Source organism: Netta rufina (assembly GCF_964035555.1).
Source record: "Netta rufina genome assembly, chromosome: 10".
Taxonomy (NCBI): domain Eukaryota; kingdom Metazoa; phylum Chordata; class Aves; order Anseriformes; family Anatidae; genus Netta; species Netta rufina.
Genome location: NC_140133.1, coordinates 7645211 through 7663354, shown reverse-complemented (window position 1 = coordinate 7663354; position 18144 = coordinate 7645211). Strand labels below are relative to the sequence as shown.

The window sequence follows — 18144 nt, the reverse complement described above, 5'->3', positions numbered from 1 at the left end:
GGGTAGATACAGCTTTCTAACTTCTCTTTCTGCTTTCAAGGCTCATAAGCAGGACTAAATCATCAGAAATGTCAAATTTTCTAATAAAACCGAAACCAAGGAAACAAAAACTGTTTTACGCAGTACATCCCCTTCTGCACAATCTGTGGCCTGCCAGAAACCACAAGAATGGTGAGATGAGAGCTCCGCCGCTTGCTTGGCGTGGCGCAGCCACGGGTAGCGGTTTCTGAAACCCTTGCAGGAGCCACAAGGTCTTGAAATAAGGTGTTTGTATAAGCTTGGCGTGTCTTAATATCTATAAAATACACGCATGCCCACACGTAAAGAACTAACAGCAGGGTTAGTGTGTGGGAGCTGCAGTCTGTCAGGCTCCATCCTGTCACTTCTCAAGCAGATGTCTCAGACAAGGGCTCACTGTACCCCTAGCAAAACACCTGAACCCTGCAATTAGATGCTACTTTATGCTCCAAAGGATGCACGTTTTTTAAAAAAGACACTTTTATTTCATTATTTTTTTTTCATATGGCTTGATGATCATTTTATTTTAAAGGCAAGTCATGCGTTTATATCGCTCCTGAGCAGTTGGCCTCTTGGCGTCTGGCAGCAGCGTGTCTCGAGCTGATTGCTTGCTGAGCAAAAATATCCCATTTGGTTTCTTGTTTGTTGTCTTTGCATTTCTTTGAGCATCAGCTCATTCTTGTCTCGCGGGGCTGGGGAAACAGACGTTCCTGTCCCCTCTCTGTGTCGCTTGGAGTTGTACAGGCAGTTAATCAGATTCCTGCTCAAAATAAATGCTGTCGTAGCTCTCAGTTCTGTCGCGTGCTGGTGTGCGAGTTTTCCCATTCATTCACTAATTTTTCTGAAGGTCAGTGCTCTTCGCTAGGTGGTTATTTTAAGCCTGGGGAAATTTGAAGCAGGGAGCTACCAGAGCATCGTTAAAGACTGGAAGTGAAATGTGAAGAAGTAACGAAATAGTGTGGTAAAATTTATCAGTTGACTCGTGCTCCCATGTATGAAATAGGCTTTTGAATGGAAATGGAGTATTTCAAGTGCAGTCTTGTGGTCCTAATGCTCTGCTAGGATTTTAGAATTTCTCGTTGAAACTTTTCCTAATTTTCCTCTGGCTTTGAGGATTTATTTATTTTTTTGTCAGGCTGTTCTGCAGGACCACCCTGGTACTGCTGCTGTCTCCTCTGTGAGTGAATAGCTCGGTTTTGAGCTAGTACAATAGGTTTAGAAAATCTTTTTTCTCCATCTTTTGCTTTGTAATGCTGTTCGTGTGGCTTCTGCCTGATCCCGCAGCATGTTCATCTGATTGGATTTGCTCTGTTTGGTATAATGAGGAGGCAGGCATCCTATCTGTTCCTTGGGGGGTTTGAAGTGTCATAGCACATTGCTAATCTGGGAAATGTATTTCTTCAGTATTGTCTTAATTTTATTTTTAGGTTGCTTTTAATTCATTTTCTCCCCATCCTAAATGATGTGGGTTTTTTTTTTTTTTGGTTTGTTTGTTTAAAAAAAAAAAAAAGGTTTTGATTTTAATCAAGAGTAGTGGCACAGCATTAAAATACGTGCTTTAATTTGCGTTGAAATGATGCTCACATCTAATAGGTTTGCTTGGGAGTGTTTTAGGATCGTAGGGAATCCTTGCATTCTTCCTTATGTTTCTGTTGTGCTTTTTTCCAATTTAAAATCGTGTTCATCAGACGCAGTTTCAGAGGTATTCAGATGCACTCAGTAGATTTTGATTTTTTTTTTTTTCCCCTGAGCGAAAGGAGCTTGTTTATACGTGTACGGCCCTCACCAAGTTTCTTCCTTTGTCACACCCCAGCTGTGGTCAGGAGGACGAGGAGCTCGGCGGCTGGCTTCCAGCAGCGCAGGAGAAGCTCTCGGTGGCTCCCGAGCTGGCTGTGCTGGGAGGAGGCAGCAGCTGTGTTGGTTCAGCAAATCACTTCACAAAGAAAGAAAATGAAGGCTGAAAGCCGCAGGAATCCTGAAGGTGCTGGTGTGCTGCTCTTCCGAAAGCCGATTGCTGCACTCGGCGTGTTTTTTGGCAGGTGAAGGTGCCGCCGAGCCCAAACGGTGTGAGTGCGGTGGCATCGCGCCCTGCAGCTGGCCAGGCACACGGCACTGGGTCAAGTCCCCCGTTTTGGGATGGCTTCTGAGGTAGCTGCATCACAAAGAAGGAAAAGCCAGAAAAATCAATCTGTCGTTGTTGTTGCTTTGCAGATCCAGGAGAAATTTCCAAAGCGTTGGGTGGAAGGAGAGCCACGCTAGCTCGATCCCGAGTTGGCTGTTTGCTTTCGCACCGCTTCAGCCAGCTCAGAATGTGATTGCAGGGAATAATGCTTTTTTTTTTTTTTTTGGTGTGAAAATGTTGTTAGGCCTCCCGAATCTCTCTCCCTGGACCAACAGGTTGTGTGCACGCATTCCCTTCCTTGCTGATGACCTTCACCTCTTAATCCCCTTATCTGTGCGCCGAGCATGCCAGTCCCCCCTTCATCCCGGGTCTGCAGCGTCACAGTGAGGTGCTGCCGGCACCTCCTAGCTGGGCTTTTTGTTTTTTACTTATTTCTGCTCTCCCTTTTTTTATTGGGGCAGCTAGCACTGAATAGAGCAGCTGGCCTGAAGCTGGAGAGCAGCACACTTGCACTTGCCGAGGCTTTCTAAATATAAATGGCTTGCTTGCCTCTGCAGCCACTGCTGCAGGCTGAGCAGGGGCTTCTGCGGGCTGCCTGCAGCGGCGTGCGCGCTGCCTGCTCGATGGATTGCCGTCCAAGCCGGAGCCAACAAAAAAAAAAAGCTCGTGAGTAATCGTGGCTGTTCCTTCCCGTGCTCTGCCTCTCGCTCCTCTCTGCAGAGACGGCTCCAATAAGGAAAGATCCACTCGAAGAAAATGTCACGAGCAGCTTGGCCAACCGGTGGCCGGTGACTAATGGGGCTGGCGGTGCTCTCGGTACCGCTGCCGAGGAGCCAACAGCAGGTCCCAGCGTGGAAAGGAGAGGAGAGGAAAGGAGGGAGCACTGAGGGAAGGAGAGGAAAGGAGAGGAGCACTGAGGGTGCCGGGTGCTGCCCAGCAGCATCTCTTTTGACCTGAATTTTAGCTGATGGCCGTGGTTATTTACAGAGCCATGTGGGCTCCTCGCACCAGAAACCCAGCCTGGTTTTCTGAGCTGGCTTCTTCCTAACCACCCTCCTGCCTCTTGCTGGGGCACGGCTGCATTTTGGTACTTACAGGCTAAAAGGGGATTTAGGTAGTGTGAAAGCATCAGGAATTTCCAAAAATAGCCCCGTGCAGGCAGGAAGGTGTCTGCAAGCATCACAACAGCAGGTCACACCCGCCGAGGTGCTCCTCGCAGCTGGAATTGAAGCTCACGGAGCCTTGCTCGTGGCTTTGCCTCCAGTCTGAGACATAAGGTGAGGCTTGGCCCCTGGGCAGCACTTACCGGAGGGGTGTGGTGCTAATTGGACTATGAAAACTGGTTAATTGAGCTCTGATTGAAGCGCCCTCTTATCTAGACTGCAAACCTTTTGATCGAGGACAGCCGAAGGGTGGGATTTTTTTCAGCTCTGGATTTGGCTCGCCTTGTAAATATGCTGTGCCGTTGGCTTGGCTTTTTTTTTTTTTTTTTTCTCCGAGGGAAATCAAAGCGAAGTTGTTGCAGTGGCTCAGTAGGAGAATTCAGAGAGGGAAATGTGGTCTTAATGGGATCGGAATAGACCACGCAGCAGGTCTGTGGGATTAAATGTGTGTCGAAACGAGTTAAGGCAGGGATGCAGCATGGCGCTACGACAGCCGGGGGTGGGTGCTGGGGGAAGGCAGCGCTCTGCTGGCTCCGGGAGCTCGTTTCTGCCTGTGACACCCCCGGGCATCTTCCCAGGCACCCCAGGGCCAGTTCCAGCTGCGTGGCTGGGTGCCGGAGCGCGAAGGCGAGGCAGCACCCAGCACCGGTGGGCTTCATTTGGGCACGAAATGTGTGTTGGAACTCCCCCAGGATGGGAAGCAGGCCCAGCGCCGACCTCCTGCTCCCTCCAGCTGCCTGCTCGTCCTCCTGCCTGCAGCCCTGGGGCTGGGCTGGCCGGCTCCTTGCTGCCAGGGGAGGCTGGCAGGGGACAGGGGCGCGCATCGGTGCTGCGGGAAGGGGGTTTGGTGCCCCGCGCCCCTCTGAGCATGACACACCGTACTGCTGCTACAAGGAAGGAGAAGCACAAAGGCTTGGGCTCATGCATTTAGCAAAGCCTGGCTTATTGTGAATCATCCGCTGTCCTTATCAGAGCGCCACAGACGGCGTTTGCATCAGTCACAGCACAGCCTGCTCGCGGAGTCGGCGGCAGCGCTCTTCCCGTTGAATTGCCGCAAGCAAGCAGCTGTTTGAAGCCCTGTCCCCAAAGAGCAGAGGAGCTTGTCGTTGCATAGAACCCAGCTTTGCGAGATGTGTGGGCTCAGCAAACGTCCCCTGGAAAGGATGCAAGCCCAGAGGTGTGCACGTATATCACTGCAAGAGGCTGGCAGCGTGGGGCCACGGCTGGGCTTGGGGCTAGCAAATGGGAGCCCCCAGGGGGGCGTTGATTTAATAGGGTTTTGCCTGGTGCAGCACACCAGTGCGTGAAGATGTGGGAAGGGGGAGCTGCAGGTGCTGAGCTGCTGCCAGCAGAGCTGGGAGGAGATGTGGCTGCAGCTCCTCGGGGCCACAGCTCCTCCCAAACCAGCGTAAGCACGGCTGTGGTCCACACGTGCTCTGCTCGGTCCCTTCTGCACTCTCCGGCATGTCACCAGGCCTTTCTGTCCTTGGGGACACCTCGCTTTGCTCCTGCCCTCCAGGAAGGTGCTGCGCTGTGCTCTGAAGGTCTTGAGCAGAGCGCGGCGCCCAGCAGATGCAGCACAGGTCCAGTGGGAAGGTCTCGCTAAAAGCTAGTGGTCAGTGACAGGGTACCCAGGGACCTGGCAAAGAGTTGAATTCCCTGAGCCTCTGGATTCCTCAGCAATCAGGAACACGCTTATTGTGGGGAGAGGCTTGTCCTTGAGCACGCCTGCGTCCGTGCTGCCCACGATGAGCAGCCTGTGCTCTCCCTGCTGCAAAGCCTGCCAGGCCTGGAGAGCAGCAGCTATGTCCCTGGTGCTTGGTGGAGCTTGGCCTGCAAGCACAGGAGCAGCTAATGCACTGAAATTCGGTTTTACGAACTCTACCTTATGCTCTGCCCTGCCATATTAATTTTCCAGATGATATGATTGTGGCTTTCCTATTTGAGAGCTCTTTGAAAAATGCCACCAAGCCAGCACGCCGCTGCTGCCATCTGTCTTCTGAGTGGCTTCTGGGATGCCGTTAGCAGACAATGGTTATTGTCCTATTGAATTAGGAAGAAAGATCCGCAGGCACTTCTGAAGTATTGCTTTCCACAGGTAACCCTGGGTATTAATCCTAGTTGAGGCTGGGGTCGCGTTGAAGCAACCCTCTGTGCAGATGCTGGGAGCGTGTCCCCAGTGACAAGTCCCGGGGTCTGATGGCTCTGAAGGAGGTGCCCTCGGAAGGTCTCCAGCACCATCACTCGGAGCCCCCACCTCCTCCAGCCTCCATCCGTGTCCTCCTGCTCCGCCGCCACTTCCTCGCTGCACAAAGCACCGGGAGGCCCAAAGGGTGAGCACGTGGAGGCGGTGTTGGTTTGGGTGCAGAATGCTCTCCCTCCTGCTGCTTCCCCCTCACTGCTCCGTCCCTCATTTGCAGCCTGCTGTCCACTCACTGTGGTTCCTCGTTGGCGTTTGCAGCTTGGAGCAAACCAAAGTTAGTCAGGACGTTTAGTCAGGACGGACACAGTGCTCAGCTTGCACAAGGCATCCGCCTGTCCCGTGCCTGTTCTGGCCATGGTGGCAGTGCTGATGGAGGTGCTGAGCGTGTTCAGCACCCAGAGGGGCTGCACTGAGCTCTTGGACTGCAGTAGGAAACATTTAGGTCATGGAGCCTGTGCTGGCAGAAGATGTGTAGCTGTCTGTCACGGCTGTGATGTTTTCATCAGAAATCAAGGAAGGGAAGCTTTTTTTTTTTCCCCTCTCTTCGCCTGACAAGTTAATGTGAGCTTCTGTTGGATGCTGGTTGCTCTCAGCTCCTGCATGCCTTCTGCAGGATCTCCAGCTGGAGCAGCTCTCTGCTCTCCTCCCGAACGCAACATGCCGGTGCTGAGGTCCCTGGTCCAGGCTGGCTCTGCTGGGCTCCCACCCTGAAGCAGTGGGAGAAGAATGAAGGGACCAGAAAGAGGAAAGTTTTGCTTCTGGGATATAATTTTTTTAACCTAGCAATTTTTATTTTACATTTTTCTCTTCTGGAGAAGTTTCCAGACCTGTAACCAAGGGCTCGGCCTGTCCTCTGAGCAGAACAAGGCTAGCAGGACATAGTGGGGTGCTTTCCTATGAAGAGTTTGTGCATCTTTTTGGGGTCTTTTGATTTAGATCTCCATGGCACGCAAAAAAAATCTTGATTTGAATGCCCAGTTTTAATCGTGCTTTGCATTTGCATGTGTTAGTATTTTTTTTCCTTGAGGAAGGGGTGATTGCTGTTGTAGATGGGCTTGCAGTTAAGCACCCCCTTTTTGGAGGCGTATATAACAGCTAGGAAAATCCAATTAACGGCGGCGTGGCTGTACAGCTATCTGTTCACTTTGAATTCTTTGCAGATTTTTGTGTTAGAAATGGTGTGGTTTTTACTTAGCAGGTGGTGACTAGCACACCGTGTCCTGGTACGTTGGGACGGGAATAGCAGCCCTACCAGAAAAAGGCTGTTCCCACTGGAAGCAGGACCTGGAGGCACACGTGGCCATGAGCTGTGCCAAAGGGGATGCCCTGGAGACAGCAGGAGCCCCGTTCTGCAGCGAGGAGCTGACTGTCACCGCCTCGTGGCCTTGGTGCATGGATGGCTCCTCCAGACAAATGCACCCAGTAGGGAACCGCCAGTCCCAGGCTGTCCTCTGGGGAAAGGGACAGCAAGTAGCAGGCTTAAACTGCAAGGAAGTAGTAGGTTAACGTGTTGGGACTGCTCGCTGACAGTCAGGATGGTTAAGCCCCAATATTCGCCCTTCTAGTGCCCACCCAGTAAACCCACAACTGCTGGGAGGTGGAAGGACCCAATTTGGTGCCCAAGGACATGCAGCAGGGGCAGGAGGGGACATGACCCAGTCCTGCCTCGCTCTGTGTCTGCCTAATTTGTTCGATACCTGCATCTGCTGAGCAGCGTGGAAAGCCAAACAATGGCACAGGCTGTGTGAGTGATTTCAGGCAATTTCGGTGATTTTCTGTGCGAGCGATTTCAGCTGGGGGCAGCTTGTGTCGTTGCTTCTTTGGCCAGTGCTTAATAACAAGAGTTGCTTTTCTTTATTATTCTTAATTTGAGTTGTGGGATGAGCCTTTTCACCCCAAATCATCCCCTACCACGAGGAACTCTTGCAGGATGCCGGTTGGGTCAGGACTTCTTAACGAAGGGCAGGTCACGGCAGCTTTGGGGTGTCTCAGGGCCATCGCATCAGCTCGCATCTTAGCTACAGCCATAGATCTGTGCCTCACCAGTCCTGTGGCTGGCTGGACTGAGAATTATTCATGGCAGGGAACTTAGGTTTATCTGGAGTAATTGAGTAATTAACTCTGTTTAGGTATTGTGCAATGGCTTGTCTGTCTCCAGGCCTTACGTTCTGCAAGAGCATCGGTTACATATTTAATCCATGGCAATAAAAATGCATTTTGCTTTGCTGCATTGGTCCACTCCAGTTTGTTCCCTTGCCCAAGCTGTTCATTCCAGCTGGTTTTCTCAAAAAAAAAAAAAAGAAAAAAAAAAGTGCATTGGACCAGGACAAATGAGGCATAACTTGGCCACTTTAGTCTGGAGAGGATGGGAGGCAGAAATGGCTGTTTTGTGGCCCTCTCTGAAAATATTTCGTGCTATTTATGTCAGCACCCAGGATTATCCGTATCATTTTAAAAACTTCTGTCCCACGTGGCTTGTAACGAGCGAAACAGAGCAAAATCAGTTGTGTGACGTCTGTAGATGGGGCAAAACTTGATGCCTAAAAGGACCTTGAGGTACTCAGGCTCACTGGGTTCGTTCCCTGCGCTGCAGGTGCGACCTCCAGGTGCTGTGGTCGTTCAGGAGCATCCCAGAGGAACCAAAAACACGTGGTGAGGCTGCAGCAGGGCCTGCTTGGAGCAGCAAATCGGAGCCGTGCAGCAAATGAATGAGGGTTTTGTTCCACACTACTGCTGGAAAAGTGGGACTGCTTCTAAGTTAATCTGCTTTCAGGCTGCGTGTTGAGAGCAGCCCCTGTGCATTGCAACAGGGGCTGGGCTGCCAGCTTTCCCCTTCGTGCCCAGGGAACCCCCTGCTCTGGGCACTGACAGCAGGCCCCTCGCTCCTCCTAGGCTGCTGTTTTAGTTTTGTAGGAGTCAAAGAAGTTTCAGGGCCCAGAGGCGCCCGGTGTTGGGATGCCTCGCCGCAGGGTACCGGAGCAGCAGCGGAGCAAGCAAAGCACTCCATTGGGCTTCCCAGGAGCACGAGGGCTCGCATCGAGGCCCTGCAGCTGCGGGGCTGGGAGCTGCACTTAAAGCACATCCATGCTGCAAGCTCACGAGGTAAAACCCTGGGGGGAAGCTCTGCGCAGCGCCCCGTGACCACATGTGGAGCGAAGCGTCCTCCAAGCACATCTGCGTGCCCGAACCTTTCATGTGCTCCCACGGACGGAGAACAAAGGCTGTCTAAACAGGAGCTAGTGAGGCAGCAAATCGCACAAGAAACATTCCCTAATGAAGTGGAAGGACTTGTCCCTTTGCCCAGGGCTGTGGCACTGCAGGCGCGCAGGGCTGGGCAGCATCGTGCTGTGACGGGGGCTTGGGGAGGAGAGGCTGGGGGCACCCCGGCAGGATCAGAGCGTAGGGTCTGGCTGCAGAAGGGGCTCTGCCACCCCTTGATCCCTCACGGGCATGGGTTTCTTGCCTTTGCCCAGGAGGCAGCGGCTCCCTGAGCACACGGGCAATGGGGACCTGGCAGGGGGAGCACCACCCTGCCTGTAACGGCAGGCCAAGGTTAGTTGCAAAGCTGTTCAGTGATGGTTTGTATTTTATTCATTTTTTAATTTGTTTGCTTAATCTTTGTGTGGTGTGGGGAGGGAGGGCGTGCAGATCCTGTTGTGCACGGGCAGGGGGTGGCAGGGGTGGCCGCCCCGGGGACAGAGGGATGTGCTGTGATGCACGCAGGCAAGGCAAGGCGTCTCCAGCAGCCTTTTTCCTGCCCTGCCTGTATCTCGGCAGCAGTCTCCTAGCAGGAGCACATTGTGTTCACTCTGCTGCCTTTTCCTCTGCTGTATGCAGAAGAGATGGCACCCGTTCGTGGTTCCTGGTCGTTTTGAAAGCAGCGGGAGAAGACTCGGTCTCAGTTAGTTTGGGGGGTGCTAACTAGAGAAAGAGGCTTTCTTAGGGGAAAATTGGTTAATAAATGACTAATAGGATGAAATGGCGCTGTCTTATCCCGCAGCTTGGTTCTCTGGACAAATGCAATTTCCCATCTGTTGTTTGCAGTGAAGGAGATGAGTTTTGGGGGTTTGTTCCTGCTCGCCAGCACGGGTTGATTATTTCCTGGCAAGCGCTAGCACGATGATTACCGAGGGCTTCTGTGGCTTCCCCTTCTGGACAGAAGTGCCGGGGAGTGGATTTTATTTGTTTTGCTATCTTTGAAGAGAAAGCTGAGCATAAGGTGGCTGTTCTCAGAAGTGCCTCGCTGACCGATCCCCTTGCCAGTTAAGAGCCTGAACACCCCTAATTGCACGGTCCTTCCGGAGCGCTGCGTCCTTGTGCAAGCGTGCTTTACATTTTGACCAGGAAACTTCAGCCCACATCCCTGTGTGTACTGGCATGGAGCTGGCATGTGTTTTGGCCCATCTTGAGGTCACGCTGGGACAGCCATCGGCTCCTGCCATCCTGTAGGGGAGCCTGCAGAGACCTTGTCCCCTGCTGCTGTCTCTTCTCCTTTGTGCCTGCTCCCCTAGGTGGGACCCTGGCTGGTGCTCCACGTTGCAGCCTCCCAGGGGGTGTTTTGCAGGGTTTGTGTGCAGGTTGTGCACCGATCCAAACAGTGAGAGCTGCTTGCCCTGCTGTGAATAGGTGAGCACTGGGGTAAGCCATCCCTGTGTTGCTACAGGAGAAATGGGCAAAAGGAAATCTTCAGAACAATGTAGATATTTGTATTTGTTGTGCTCTCCACCAGCCAGCCTGAGATGGTGCGGGAAGCCTTCTCTGCGTGCTACCATTAGCTTTGCTTGCTTGTCAGGAGCTCTTCCAGGCTTTGCTGAGCTTTCCCTGCTCTCCCCCTGCAATTCCCACCTTCTGCCTGCCCTGCAGCACCCCCAGCCCCCCGCCATAGCTTGCTGCTCTCCCCCCTCTCTAGCTGGAGGCTGTCGTGTAGTGTCGCCTGTTCTCTTGGATCAGGCTGTTCCTTTAATTGCACGGCGCATAGCTCTGGCAGATTTTGGTGCGATGCTACAAAATGCAAGACGTGCCCCCAGAGAGCTCCTCCAGAGTTGATCCAGGAGGCATTGCAAGGAAGGGACGTTTCGCTGACTCGCTGATTTCTTTAGATGGTGGTTCTTCAGCTGCAGGCTAAGCTGATGAGCTGAAGGCGTGTGAGGACACTCAAGGCATGTCCCTGGCAGCTCTTCAGCTCCAGGGAGAGGCTGGGATGCTGCAGTGTTCCTCTGGGACAGCCAGTAGCACCCACTGATGAACCCCTTCTTCATCCAGCCAGTGATCCCTGGCACTGAGCCTTCCCTCAGGGCAATTAATGCAGTACTTTCATTACCAAATTACAGCCTTGGCTATTTTTATACCACCCTGGCTCTGGAGGGCCCGGTGGCAAGGGAGATGGGACCCTGCTCTTCAGGCACATCTGCTGGGGGTCAGCTTTGTGAGCTTGGTGTCCTGGAGGCCTGGAGTTGGAAAGCTCCTTGCTTGCTGTCTTGCAGTTCCCGAATGCGTTTTTCCAGGATTTTCAAATATGTAGAATGTTAAATACATATTTTGGACAACTTGGAGGAAACCCATGTTCCTTTCCTTTGTTTGACAATGAACTTGTCCCGTTTTTCAGCTGGCTGTGCACCCAGTTTCCTCACGCTGGGAAAGAAGAGCAGGCTGCGTCTCTCCCTGTCCTGTTCAAAGTGGCCAACCTGCATGGGACCTCTTGCTTGAGATCACATGGAGGCTGCTAGTGGCAGCCCAAAACAACCCTTTCAGACAAGTAACTGTGCTCCTGATGTGCCCAATGGCCTCCTGTATGGAGAGCTGTGGCTGCGGGGAGGTGTAAATGGGCAGAGCAGGTCAGGAGCCACCAAGTCTCCCAAATCTCAAATCTAATACTCTCCTGTCCTACTCTGCTTGTCCAGTAGGACAGCCTTCTGTGTCACCTCCAAATGCTCCCAAATGGCCAATCTGTGGTAAAGATGGAATTATTCTTCTTTTTGATCCTAAATTTTGGCTCAAAGAGATCGTGGGTGTTTGCTTGAAGCCTTCGTTTGCAGCTCACTTTAAAGCTCTTGCCTACTGCGAAGGCCGAGCACTGAGCTTGGGAGGCCTTCACGGCCACGTTGTCCTACCTCAGGAGATCCTGAGGAGATCCTTTCCTGCTAACAGAGCCCGGGGGCAGGCTGTCTCCACACAACTCCGTAAAAGAGCTGGTGGCAGAATAACGGTGGAAGCCCCCTGAGCTCAACAACCCTCTCCATCACCATTTCATATCGAGTCGCTTTTACTTGGGCGGCTTCCTGGGGTTGTTCTAGGGGGCCTGGTGATCTGCAGCATGCAGGGCCGCGTGTTGGCCCTCCCTGTGTACCTCTGCAAAACACCGCTCCCCTGTACCGAGCCCATCTGCGGAGGGTCAGGATTTGCCGCCCGTGCATCCCGTGGCACCGGGTGGTTCAAACTTACAAAGCTGGCGAGATGAGTTTGGGCACTAAGGCCCCTAGAGACGAAAGGCCTTGTAAGTTTTACCTCCGTGAGCCTTGTACCGAGCCCAACAGCATGTGTATAATTTGCTTTAATGGCTAGAAACATCTGCTGTTAAAAATGATGCTTAATATATTTGGCTTCCATTTCCAGTCATTAGTTCTTTTTATGCCTTTTTATGCCTAATTAAGAACCTTTTAGTACCTGATATTGTTTCCTCTGAATGTGCAGCTCTGTCGTAATCAAGTCACTTCTTAATCTTCTCTTTGATAAACTAAAAAGATCAACCTCTTTAATTCTCTCATTTCAGACATTTTCTCCTAAAATTGCTTTTACAGATCCGGTCTATATCTTTTGCAGAGTTGTACTAATGTTTTTTAAATGTCGGTGTTGAACCGTTCACGGTTCTGGAACGGCTCCCTCAGTGCTGGAAGCAGAGGCTGAGCCACCTCCGTATTCCCACCTCCAGCTTCGTGCCACCGCATGGAGCCAGCTCAGGTTTGCAGGAAGCAGAGACTCGGCTGCATCCATATTTATTGCTATACCAAACCCTGTAATGTGGCGATATTGCCACAGTGAGATCAGGACCCTACTAGAGAGGTACCTAAGCAGTGGTAAGCCCTTGTTGTCCTCCAGGTCTGCCAGGTAACTACTCTGAAATCCATTTAGCACATTCAGTATTTTATAGGGCTTTTTTTTTTTTTTTTTTTTTTTTTTTTTTTTTTTCTTGTCAGCATGTCACTTACTATGAGGTTAAACCACCTTTTGGACATCATGTATATTGCTTCCATTCATTACTAATACCAAATCTGCATTCTCAGCAGAGAATAAAATCAGGTTTGCTTTCCATGACCTATTTTCCCTAAAACCACGTTGACTGGCATATATGCTTGCCCTTCAGTTCTCTGCTGCGTGACTCCAGTGTCATCTTTCTGTCTTAGAGAGATGGCTGGCTGGCCTGTGCAGGTCATACCCTTGCTGGCTTGGTATTTAAGCAGAAGACTCTTGCAGTCTTCTAAAATTCCCTCAGTGCACTTAAAGATTAACATCAGCATGCGGCAGTTTTCTTAGCTCTCTCAGATCTTTTGGATGCAAAATTATTCAGATCTGCCAAATTTAAATATCCTCAGTGCTGGTAGATGTTGTTGAACGTTTGTCTCAATTGCTAATAAGTTGGAAATGCTTCATCCTTGAGATGAGTATTATCCCGTTTCTTTCCAAATGTTTACCAGCAGTAATTATCGCACTTCCACCATATCTTTCTCATTAGCAGCGTTACCTTCTGCATCCAGTAACAGACCTGTGTCCTTCCTCGGGTAGCCTCTGTCCCTGATGCACGCGATAAATCCTTTCTGCTGCTCCCCAACAGACTTTTTCATGAAGTTCCCGTGTTTTCATACAGTTTATGTACTTCACAGGTTCTCGTTTCCATCAGTTGATATTGGTGTGCTGAGGTCTGATAATTGTTGATTTTATATTTCCAATTGTGCCCCCCCCCTTTTTTTTTTTTGCACAGCAGTCACCTTCCCTTTTAGCCAGCCTCGTTCACTCCCTAGTGAGGGATTGGTTCTGTTTCAGAATCATCATTTACACTCCAATTTCCTTTGAATTTTTTGGTATTTCTGCAGTCACATTTCCTCAGGTGAAGGAGACTAGCATGCTCTGCACAGCCAGTCCAAGGCTGTTCACGGAAGCACAACTTTGCTTCTTGGTACTTCAGAGCGTAGTGGTGACTTCAGCATTCCAGTGATGGGAGCTGGACCTTGAGTTTTGACCTTTTTAGGTTTTCTTCTTCTCCTTGATGGGCGTTTCATTTTGCTGCTTACCCAGACTGTTGGCACTAAGGTAGAAGTAGTAGGAAAACTTCTTTCCATGTTCCTGCCTCTGTTTCTGTCATGTTTCCTGTGCATCTTCCACCCCTCCGTGGTTGGTTGGCAGGCAAAAAGGGGAGTGTGCAGAGGAAGGTGATGCAAGCCAGCCAAGTCATCCCTCATTTCATATGTTTGGGTCTTAACCACCCAGTACTCCACCAAATCAAGACTTTCAGGGGTTGGGTTAGCAACCTTCACTCTTCCAGGATCCTTTCAGTTGTCTTTGATCTGCATAGGCCACATGTCGCGGAGAGGCTGGCCAGGCCGTGCGGTAGCCCCAGGTGAAATCACATCTCAGACATTCACACGGGGAGCCCACCACACCGCTGTACCCCCTCGACTTTTCTCCTCGGTATTCCTCAGCATGTGCTCGCCAAAACACTGATAACTATTTGGTCACTTCTGTCTGATTGGAGTGCTTTTTTTTTCCTGTCTTGGTTGCAAAGCACCATTGATTGTATGCATGTACACATGCAAGTGAGCTTGCAGGCATGCACATGAACCAGGTTTAAGTAAAAAAACTTCAATTATCCCATTGTTCCCAAGCTGCTGAGCTCAGGACTGTCCTGGTGGCTTGTCCCTAACCCGTATTCTGCTTTCGTGGCCATCAGGAGACAGGGGGACCTCCTGGTGTCAGGGAGCACTTCTGCACGGTGGAGATCTGCTCTTTCCCCACTTTCTACCTAGCCCTAGGGTCTTAAAGTGTGGATAAGAAGATTACGCAGAGAGGGAAGATTTGCATTTCTTAGATACTGGGAACTTTGTGGGGGAGAGAGAACCTGAATAGAAAGGATTGGTTCTCCCTTAATCAGAGCTGATGGGGATAGCACGCAAAGCTGCTGGGAGTTCAGGAGCCACTCTCCTGAAATAGCGCAGCGGGGAGAAACGCCGAGGGACAAGAACGCAAAAATAACGTGAGGAGTTCTGCACATCTTCAGTTTGTGGCCCAGAATAGTGAAGGCAAAACCATAAGTTATGAAGTCTAATAAATATCAGTGGCTGTAACAGCCCCGTGCGATGTAGCTAACTGGGGAGGATGCAGCTGGGGTGGCTCACGTCGGGTGGTGCTTTGGGCAGCAGGCAGCACCCCTTGCACGTGGTCACATCGCTGAGGGTCAGGAGGACAGACTGGGTGAGCAGGAGAGACGAGGTCTGAGGAGCTTTGGAGACCCAGGGACAGGAGATGGAGCAGAGCTGGAGAACGCTTTGGTTCTTTTTGGCCCCGTGCTTTGCTTTTCTTGGGGAAATCTTCTGCAAGCAGACCTGGTTATCCTGTGCTATACGTTAATATTTGCATAGCTGCAGAGCATCCCGGGGATTCCTCATATTAGAAGGCTCGCAGCTTTCATACGGCCTTTTAATTAACTTAATTCAGACATTAGTGTGTCACAGGGAACGTCTCTCAAGGGGGGAAGTCTTTCATTTATCTCCACTTAGCCAGGGAGCACTACGTTTTTCATTTGCATCCTCTGGTTTGTCCTTGTAAGAGTGGGAGTTAACCTCTCACTCCCAAGCCGGTGTTGTGCCCAACACCGTTGATGCGTTGTGGAGAAGCTGCTCCTTCTGCCCCCGCTATCCCTGGACCTTCTGCAGGTCCTGTGCTCACCCCAGAGCTGGCCCTGGCTGTTTTCTGGACTGCTTGTAGATGCCATTCGCTTGCCTTGAAGGGCGCAGGCTTGGGAGGAGGTTTCACGGGGTTAGGGAGACCCCAAGCAAGAGAAGTGGGCTTCCAGGCCCTTCATCCTCCAGCTTCTGCACCCTCATCGAGAGCCCTCTTCCACCAGGAGAGAGCTGGGGGGACGCAAGCCTTATAGCTAGCAAGAGCTTTGCAGCAGAAGCCTTGGAAGCAAAACAAAGCTAATTAAAGCCTGCTTCAGCACATGCCTGTTATGCTGTAGGTACCTGTGACAGATGGGGTCTGTTCCCCATGACTGCAAGATACTTTTGCGAAGAACACAGTGCTGAAATGTTTGCCTGTTTTGTTTTGTTTTTTTTGGGGGGGGGGAGGGTGATGACTTAGCTACAGAGGATTTTGCTTACAGAGCTCGTTAGCCATGGCCTGGTGGTGCACGTGCTGGCTGTGCCCTGCTTGCTGACCGCCCCGTGTCCTCTTCTTGCCCCACAGGTGAAGGAATGGCTGTGCCTGAACTGCCAGATGCAGAGGGCGCTGGGGATGGACATGACCACTGCCCCGCGCTCCAAAAGCCAGCAGCAGCTGCACTCCCCCTCGCCGTCTCCGTCCCACTCCCCAGCCAAGCTCCCGGCGGGCCAGGAGAAGACCCCGGCACCCCCCCAGACAAGCGCCCGTCCTGGTGCCACCGCCGCTGCCCCACTGCCTGAGACCCCCAAACCGCAGACGGCTGCACCGCAGAGGGAGCAGCACGGCCAGCCAAAAGCCACCGCTCCTCAGGAAGCGGCAAGGTCCTCCCCGCAGCACCATCAAGCAAAACCTTCCTCCTCCGAGCAGAGAAAGGCGGTGGGAGACCCCAAGCCCCCCGCCCCCGGTGCTGGGGCTCCTGAACAACCCCAGGAGGGGCTCACGGGGAAGCTCTTTGGCTTCGGAGCTTCCCTCCTGACCCAGGCGAGCACGCTCATGTCTGTCCAGCCGGAGGCCCCCGCTCCAAGTCAGCAGTCTTCTGGCAAAGTGCCTCCAAAAATCGTCTTCAGCGACGCCAGCAAGGAAGCTGGTCCCAAAGCCCCGGGGGCGCAGGGCCGGGCTGGGGCTGCGCCGGCCGCCAAAGCAGGCAAACCGGAGCCGGGCGTTAAGCCAAAGGAAGTGCCGAAAGCCAGGGTCTTGTGCCCCCTCTGCAAGGCGGAGATCAACGTGGGCTCCGGCGAGCCCCCCAACTACAACTCCTGCACGACCTGTCGGCAGCAGGTGTGCAACATGTGTGGCTTCAACCCGACGCCTCATCTGGTGGAGGTAAGGGGGCTCGCGGGGCTTCTGTCGCTCTCTGGTCACTTAAAATGGGGAAAACGCAATGCATTTTCCATCAGAGGCTGTACGAAGCCCCGGGCAGAAGCAACTGAGGTGCATGCAAAGCTCAGATCTCCCCATGGTGAAAGCAGTGCCGGGGGTGCAGCAATGTCCCGTGTTCTCTGTGTGCTTCCCGTGGGCTGAAGCGGTGAGCAGACAGGGCACCGGGAGGCACGAGGTGCTGCAGGGCGGTGGCAGTCCCAAAAGTCGGGTGTGGATGGAGGCGAGGGAGAAGGCTCCACGGGAAAAGAGTCCTGAAAATCGGGAGGGGAGGGCTGCCGGGAAAGAAGCCCAGGGAACGTGGGAGGCTGCAGCCGGCATCGTGTCGGTGCCAGGACTGGGCCGGTTTGGTTTGTGAGGGCGGAAGGGACTCGCTGCAAACAGGCTCTGGATCGCCTGGTAAATCTTCACCGGTCTGCAGCGAGGATTTCACAAAAACGTACAGATTTTGTACCGATTTCACGTGAGGAGCAGAGCCGGGCACCCCTGGCAATGCTTTCTGCTCCTGTTCAAGGGGTCAGGGGCCGGGGTAAGGCAACAAAAGCCGCTCGCCAAGGAGTGTCCTCCTCCTGGTGCTGCCCTCTCCAGATCCCTCGCTCCGTGGTGCCTGGGTACGGCGTGAGGGAACAGGCTGTGCACGGCTCTTGGGGCACGGACTGGGGTGGAGTGCGAGGAGAGGAGGAGGAGGAGGAGGCCGAGGTGGGCTGAAGGCCACCCAGTCCCACCCGCTGGGGTCTGGGAAGGCTCTGAATGGTGCTGCCCACCCAGAGCATCTTCCAAAGCCCCCAGCAGGAACCTGAGCCAGCTCCGAGCTGCCTCAGCTCTACAGGAGCGTGGTGCAACTGGTGCAGGTGTGCCCATACCTCTTCCTCCCCCTTTGGCAGTAGGGAGGGAGATCTCACACACCCTTGGAGAAGGCCTTGGCTGAAGTCTAGACCCTCACCTCCCCCTCTACAGGTGATTCAAGACCCTTACGAGCGGGTGCCCGTGGCTTGCTTCTGGAAGCGCTGCATTTAGCAGCCAGCAAGACACAGAACCAACACCATCAGCATGCGGAAAAGTTAATGGGGACTTCAGATGGCCAGAAGCAGGATTGCTAATCTTGGCTCCGTTCCACCGTGGATAATTACATTTTATGTCCCTAACTCCTCCCTGCAGTTTCAATTACAGGCAGCAATGTTCTCCCCTTCCCGAAGCTCTGGACGCAGAGGTGTGGAGCAGCACCCCTTTCACGCCACTCGCTTTTCGGCAGAAATGCTCTGCTCCTTCCTACCAGTTCTGTCCTAAAAGGGCGAATCTCAGACAGGTTTGTGTGGCGAGAGTGGGAACAG

The 18144-nt window shown here is 52.5% G+C and overlaps 1 protein-coding gene across 1 annotated transcript in view; it reads left to right on the top strand.

Moving 5' to 3' along the window:
* Nucleotides 1-18144, top strand: part of BSN (bassoon presynaptic cytomatrix protein) — a gene marked incomplete at its 5' end in the record, with an annotated part of 69050 nt that overhangs the window by 16863 nt on the left and 34043 nt on the right. Inside the window, one exon of the mRNA XM_084292525.1 lies at nt 15962-16759. Coding sequence (XP_084148651.1) covers nt 15962-16759 — 798 coding nt within the window. The remainder of the gene's footprint in view (nt 1-15961; nt 16760-18144) is intronic.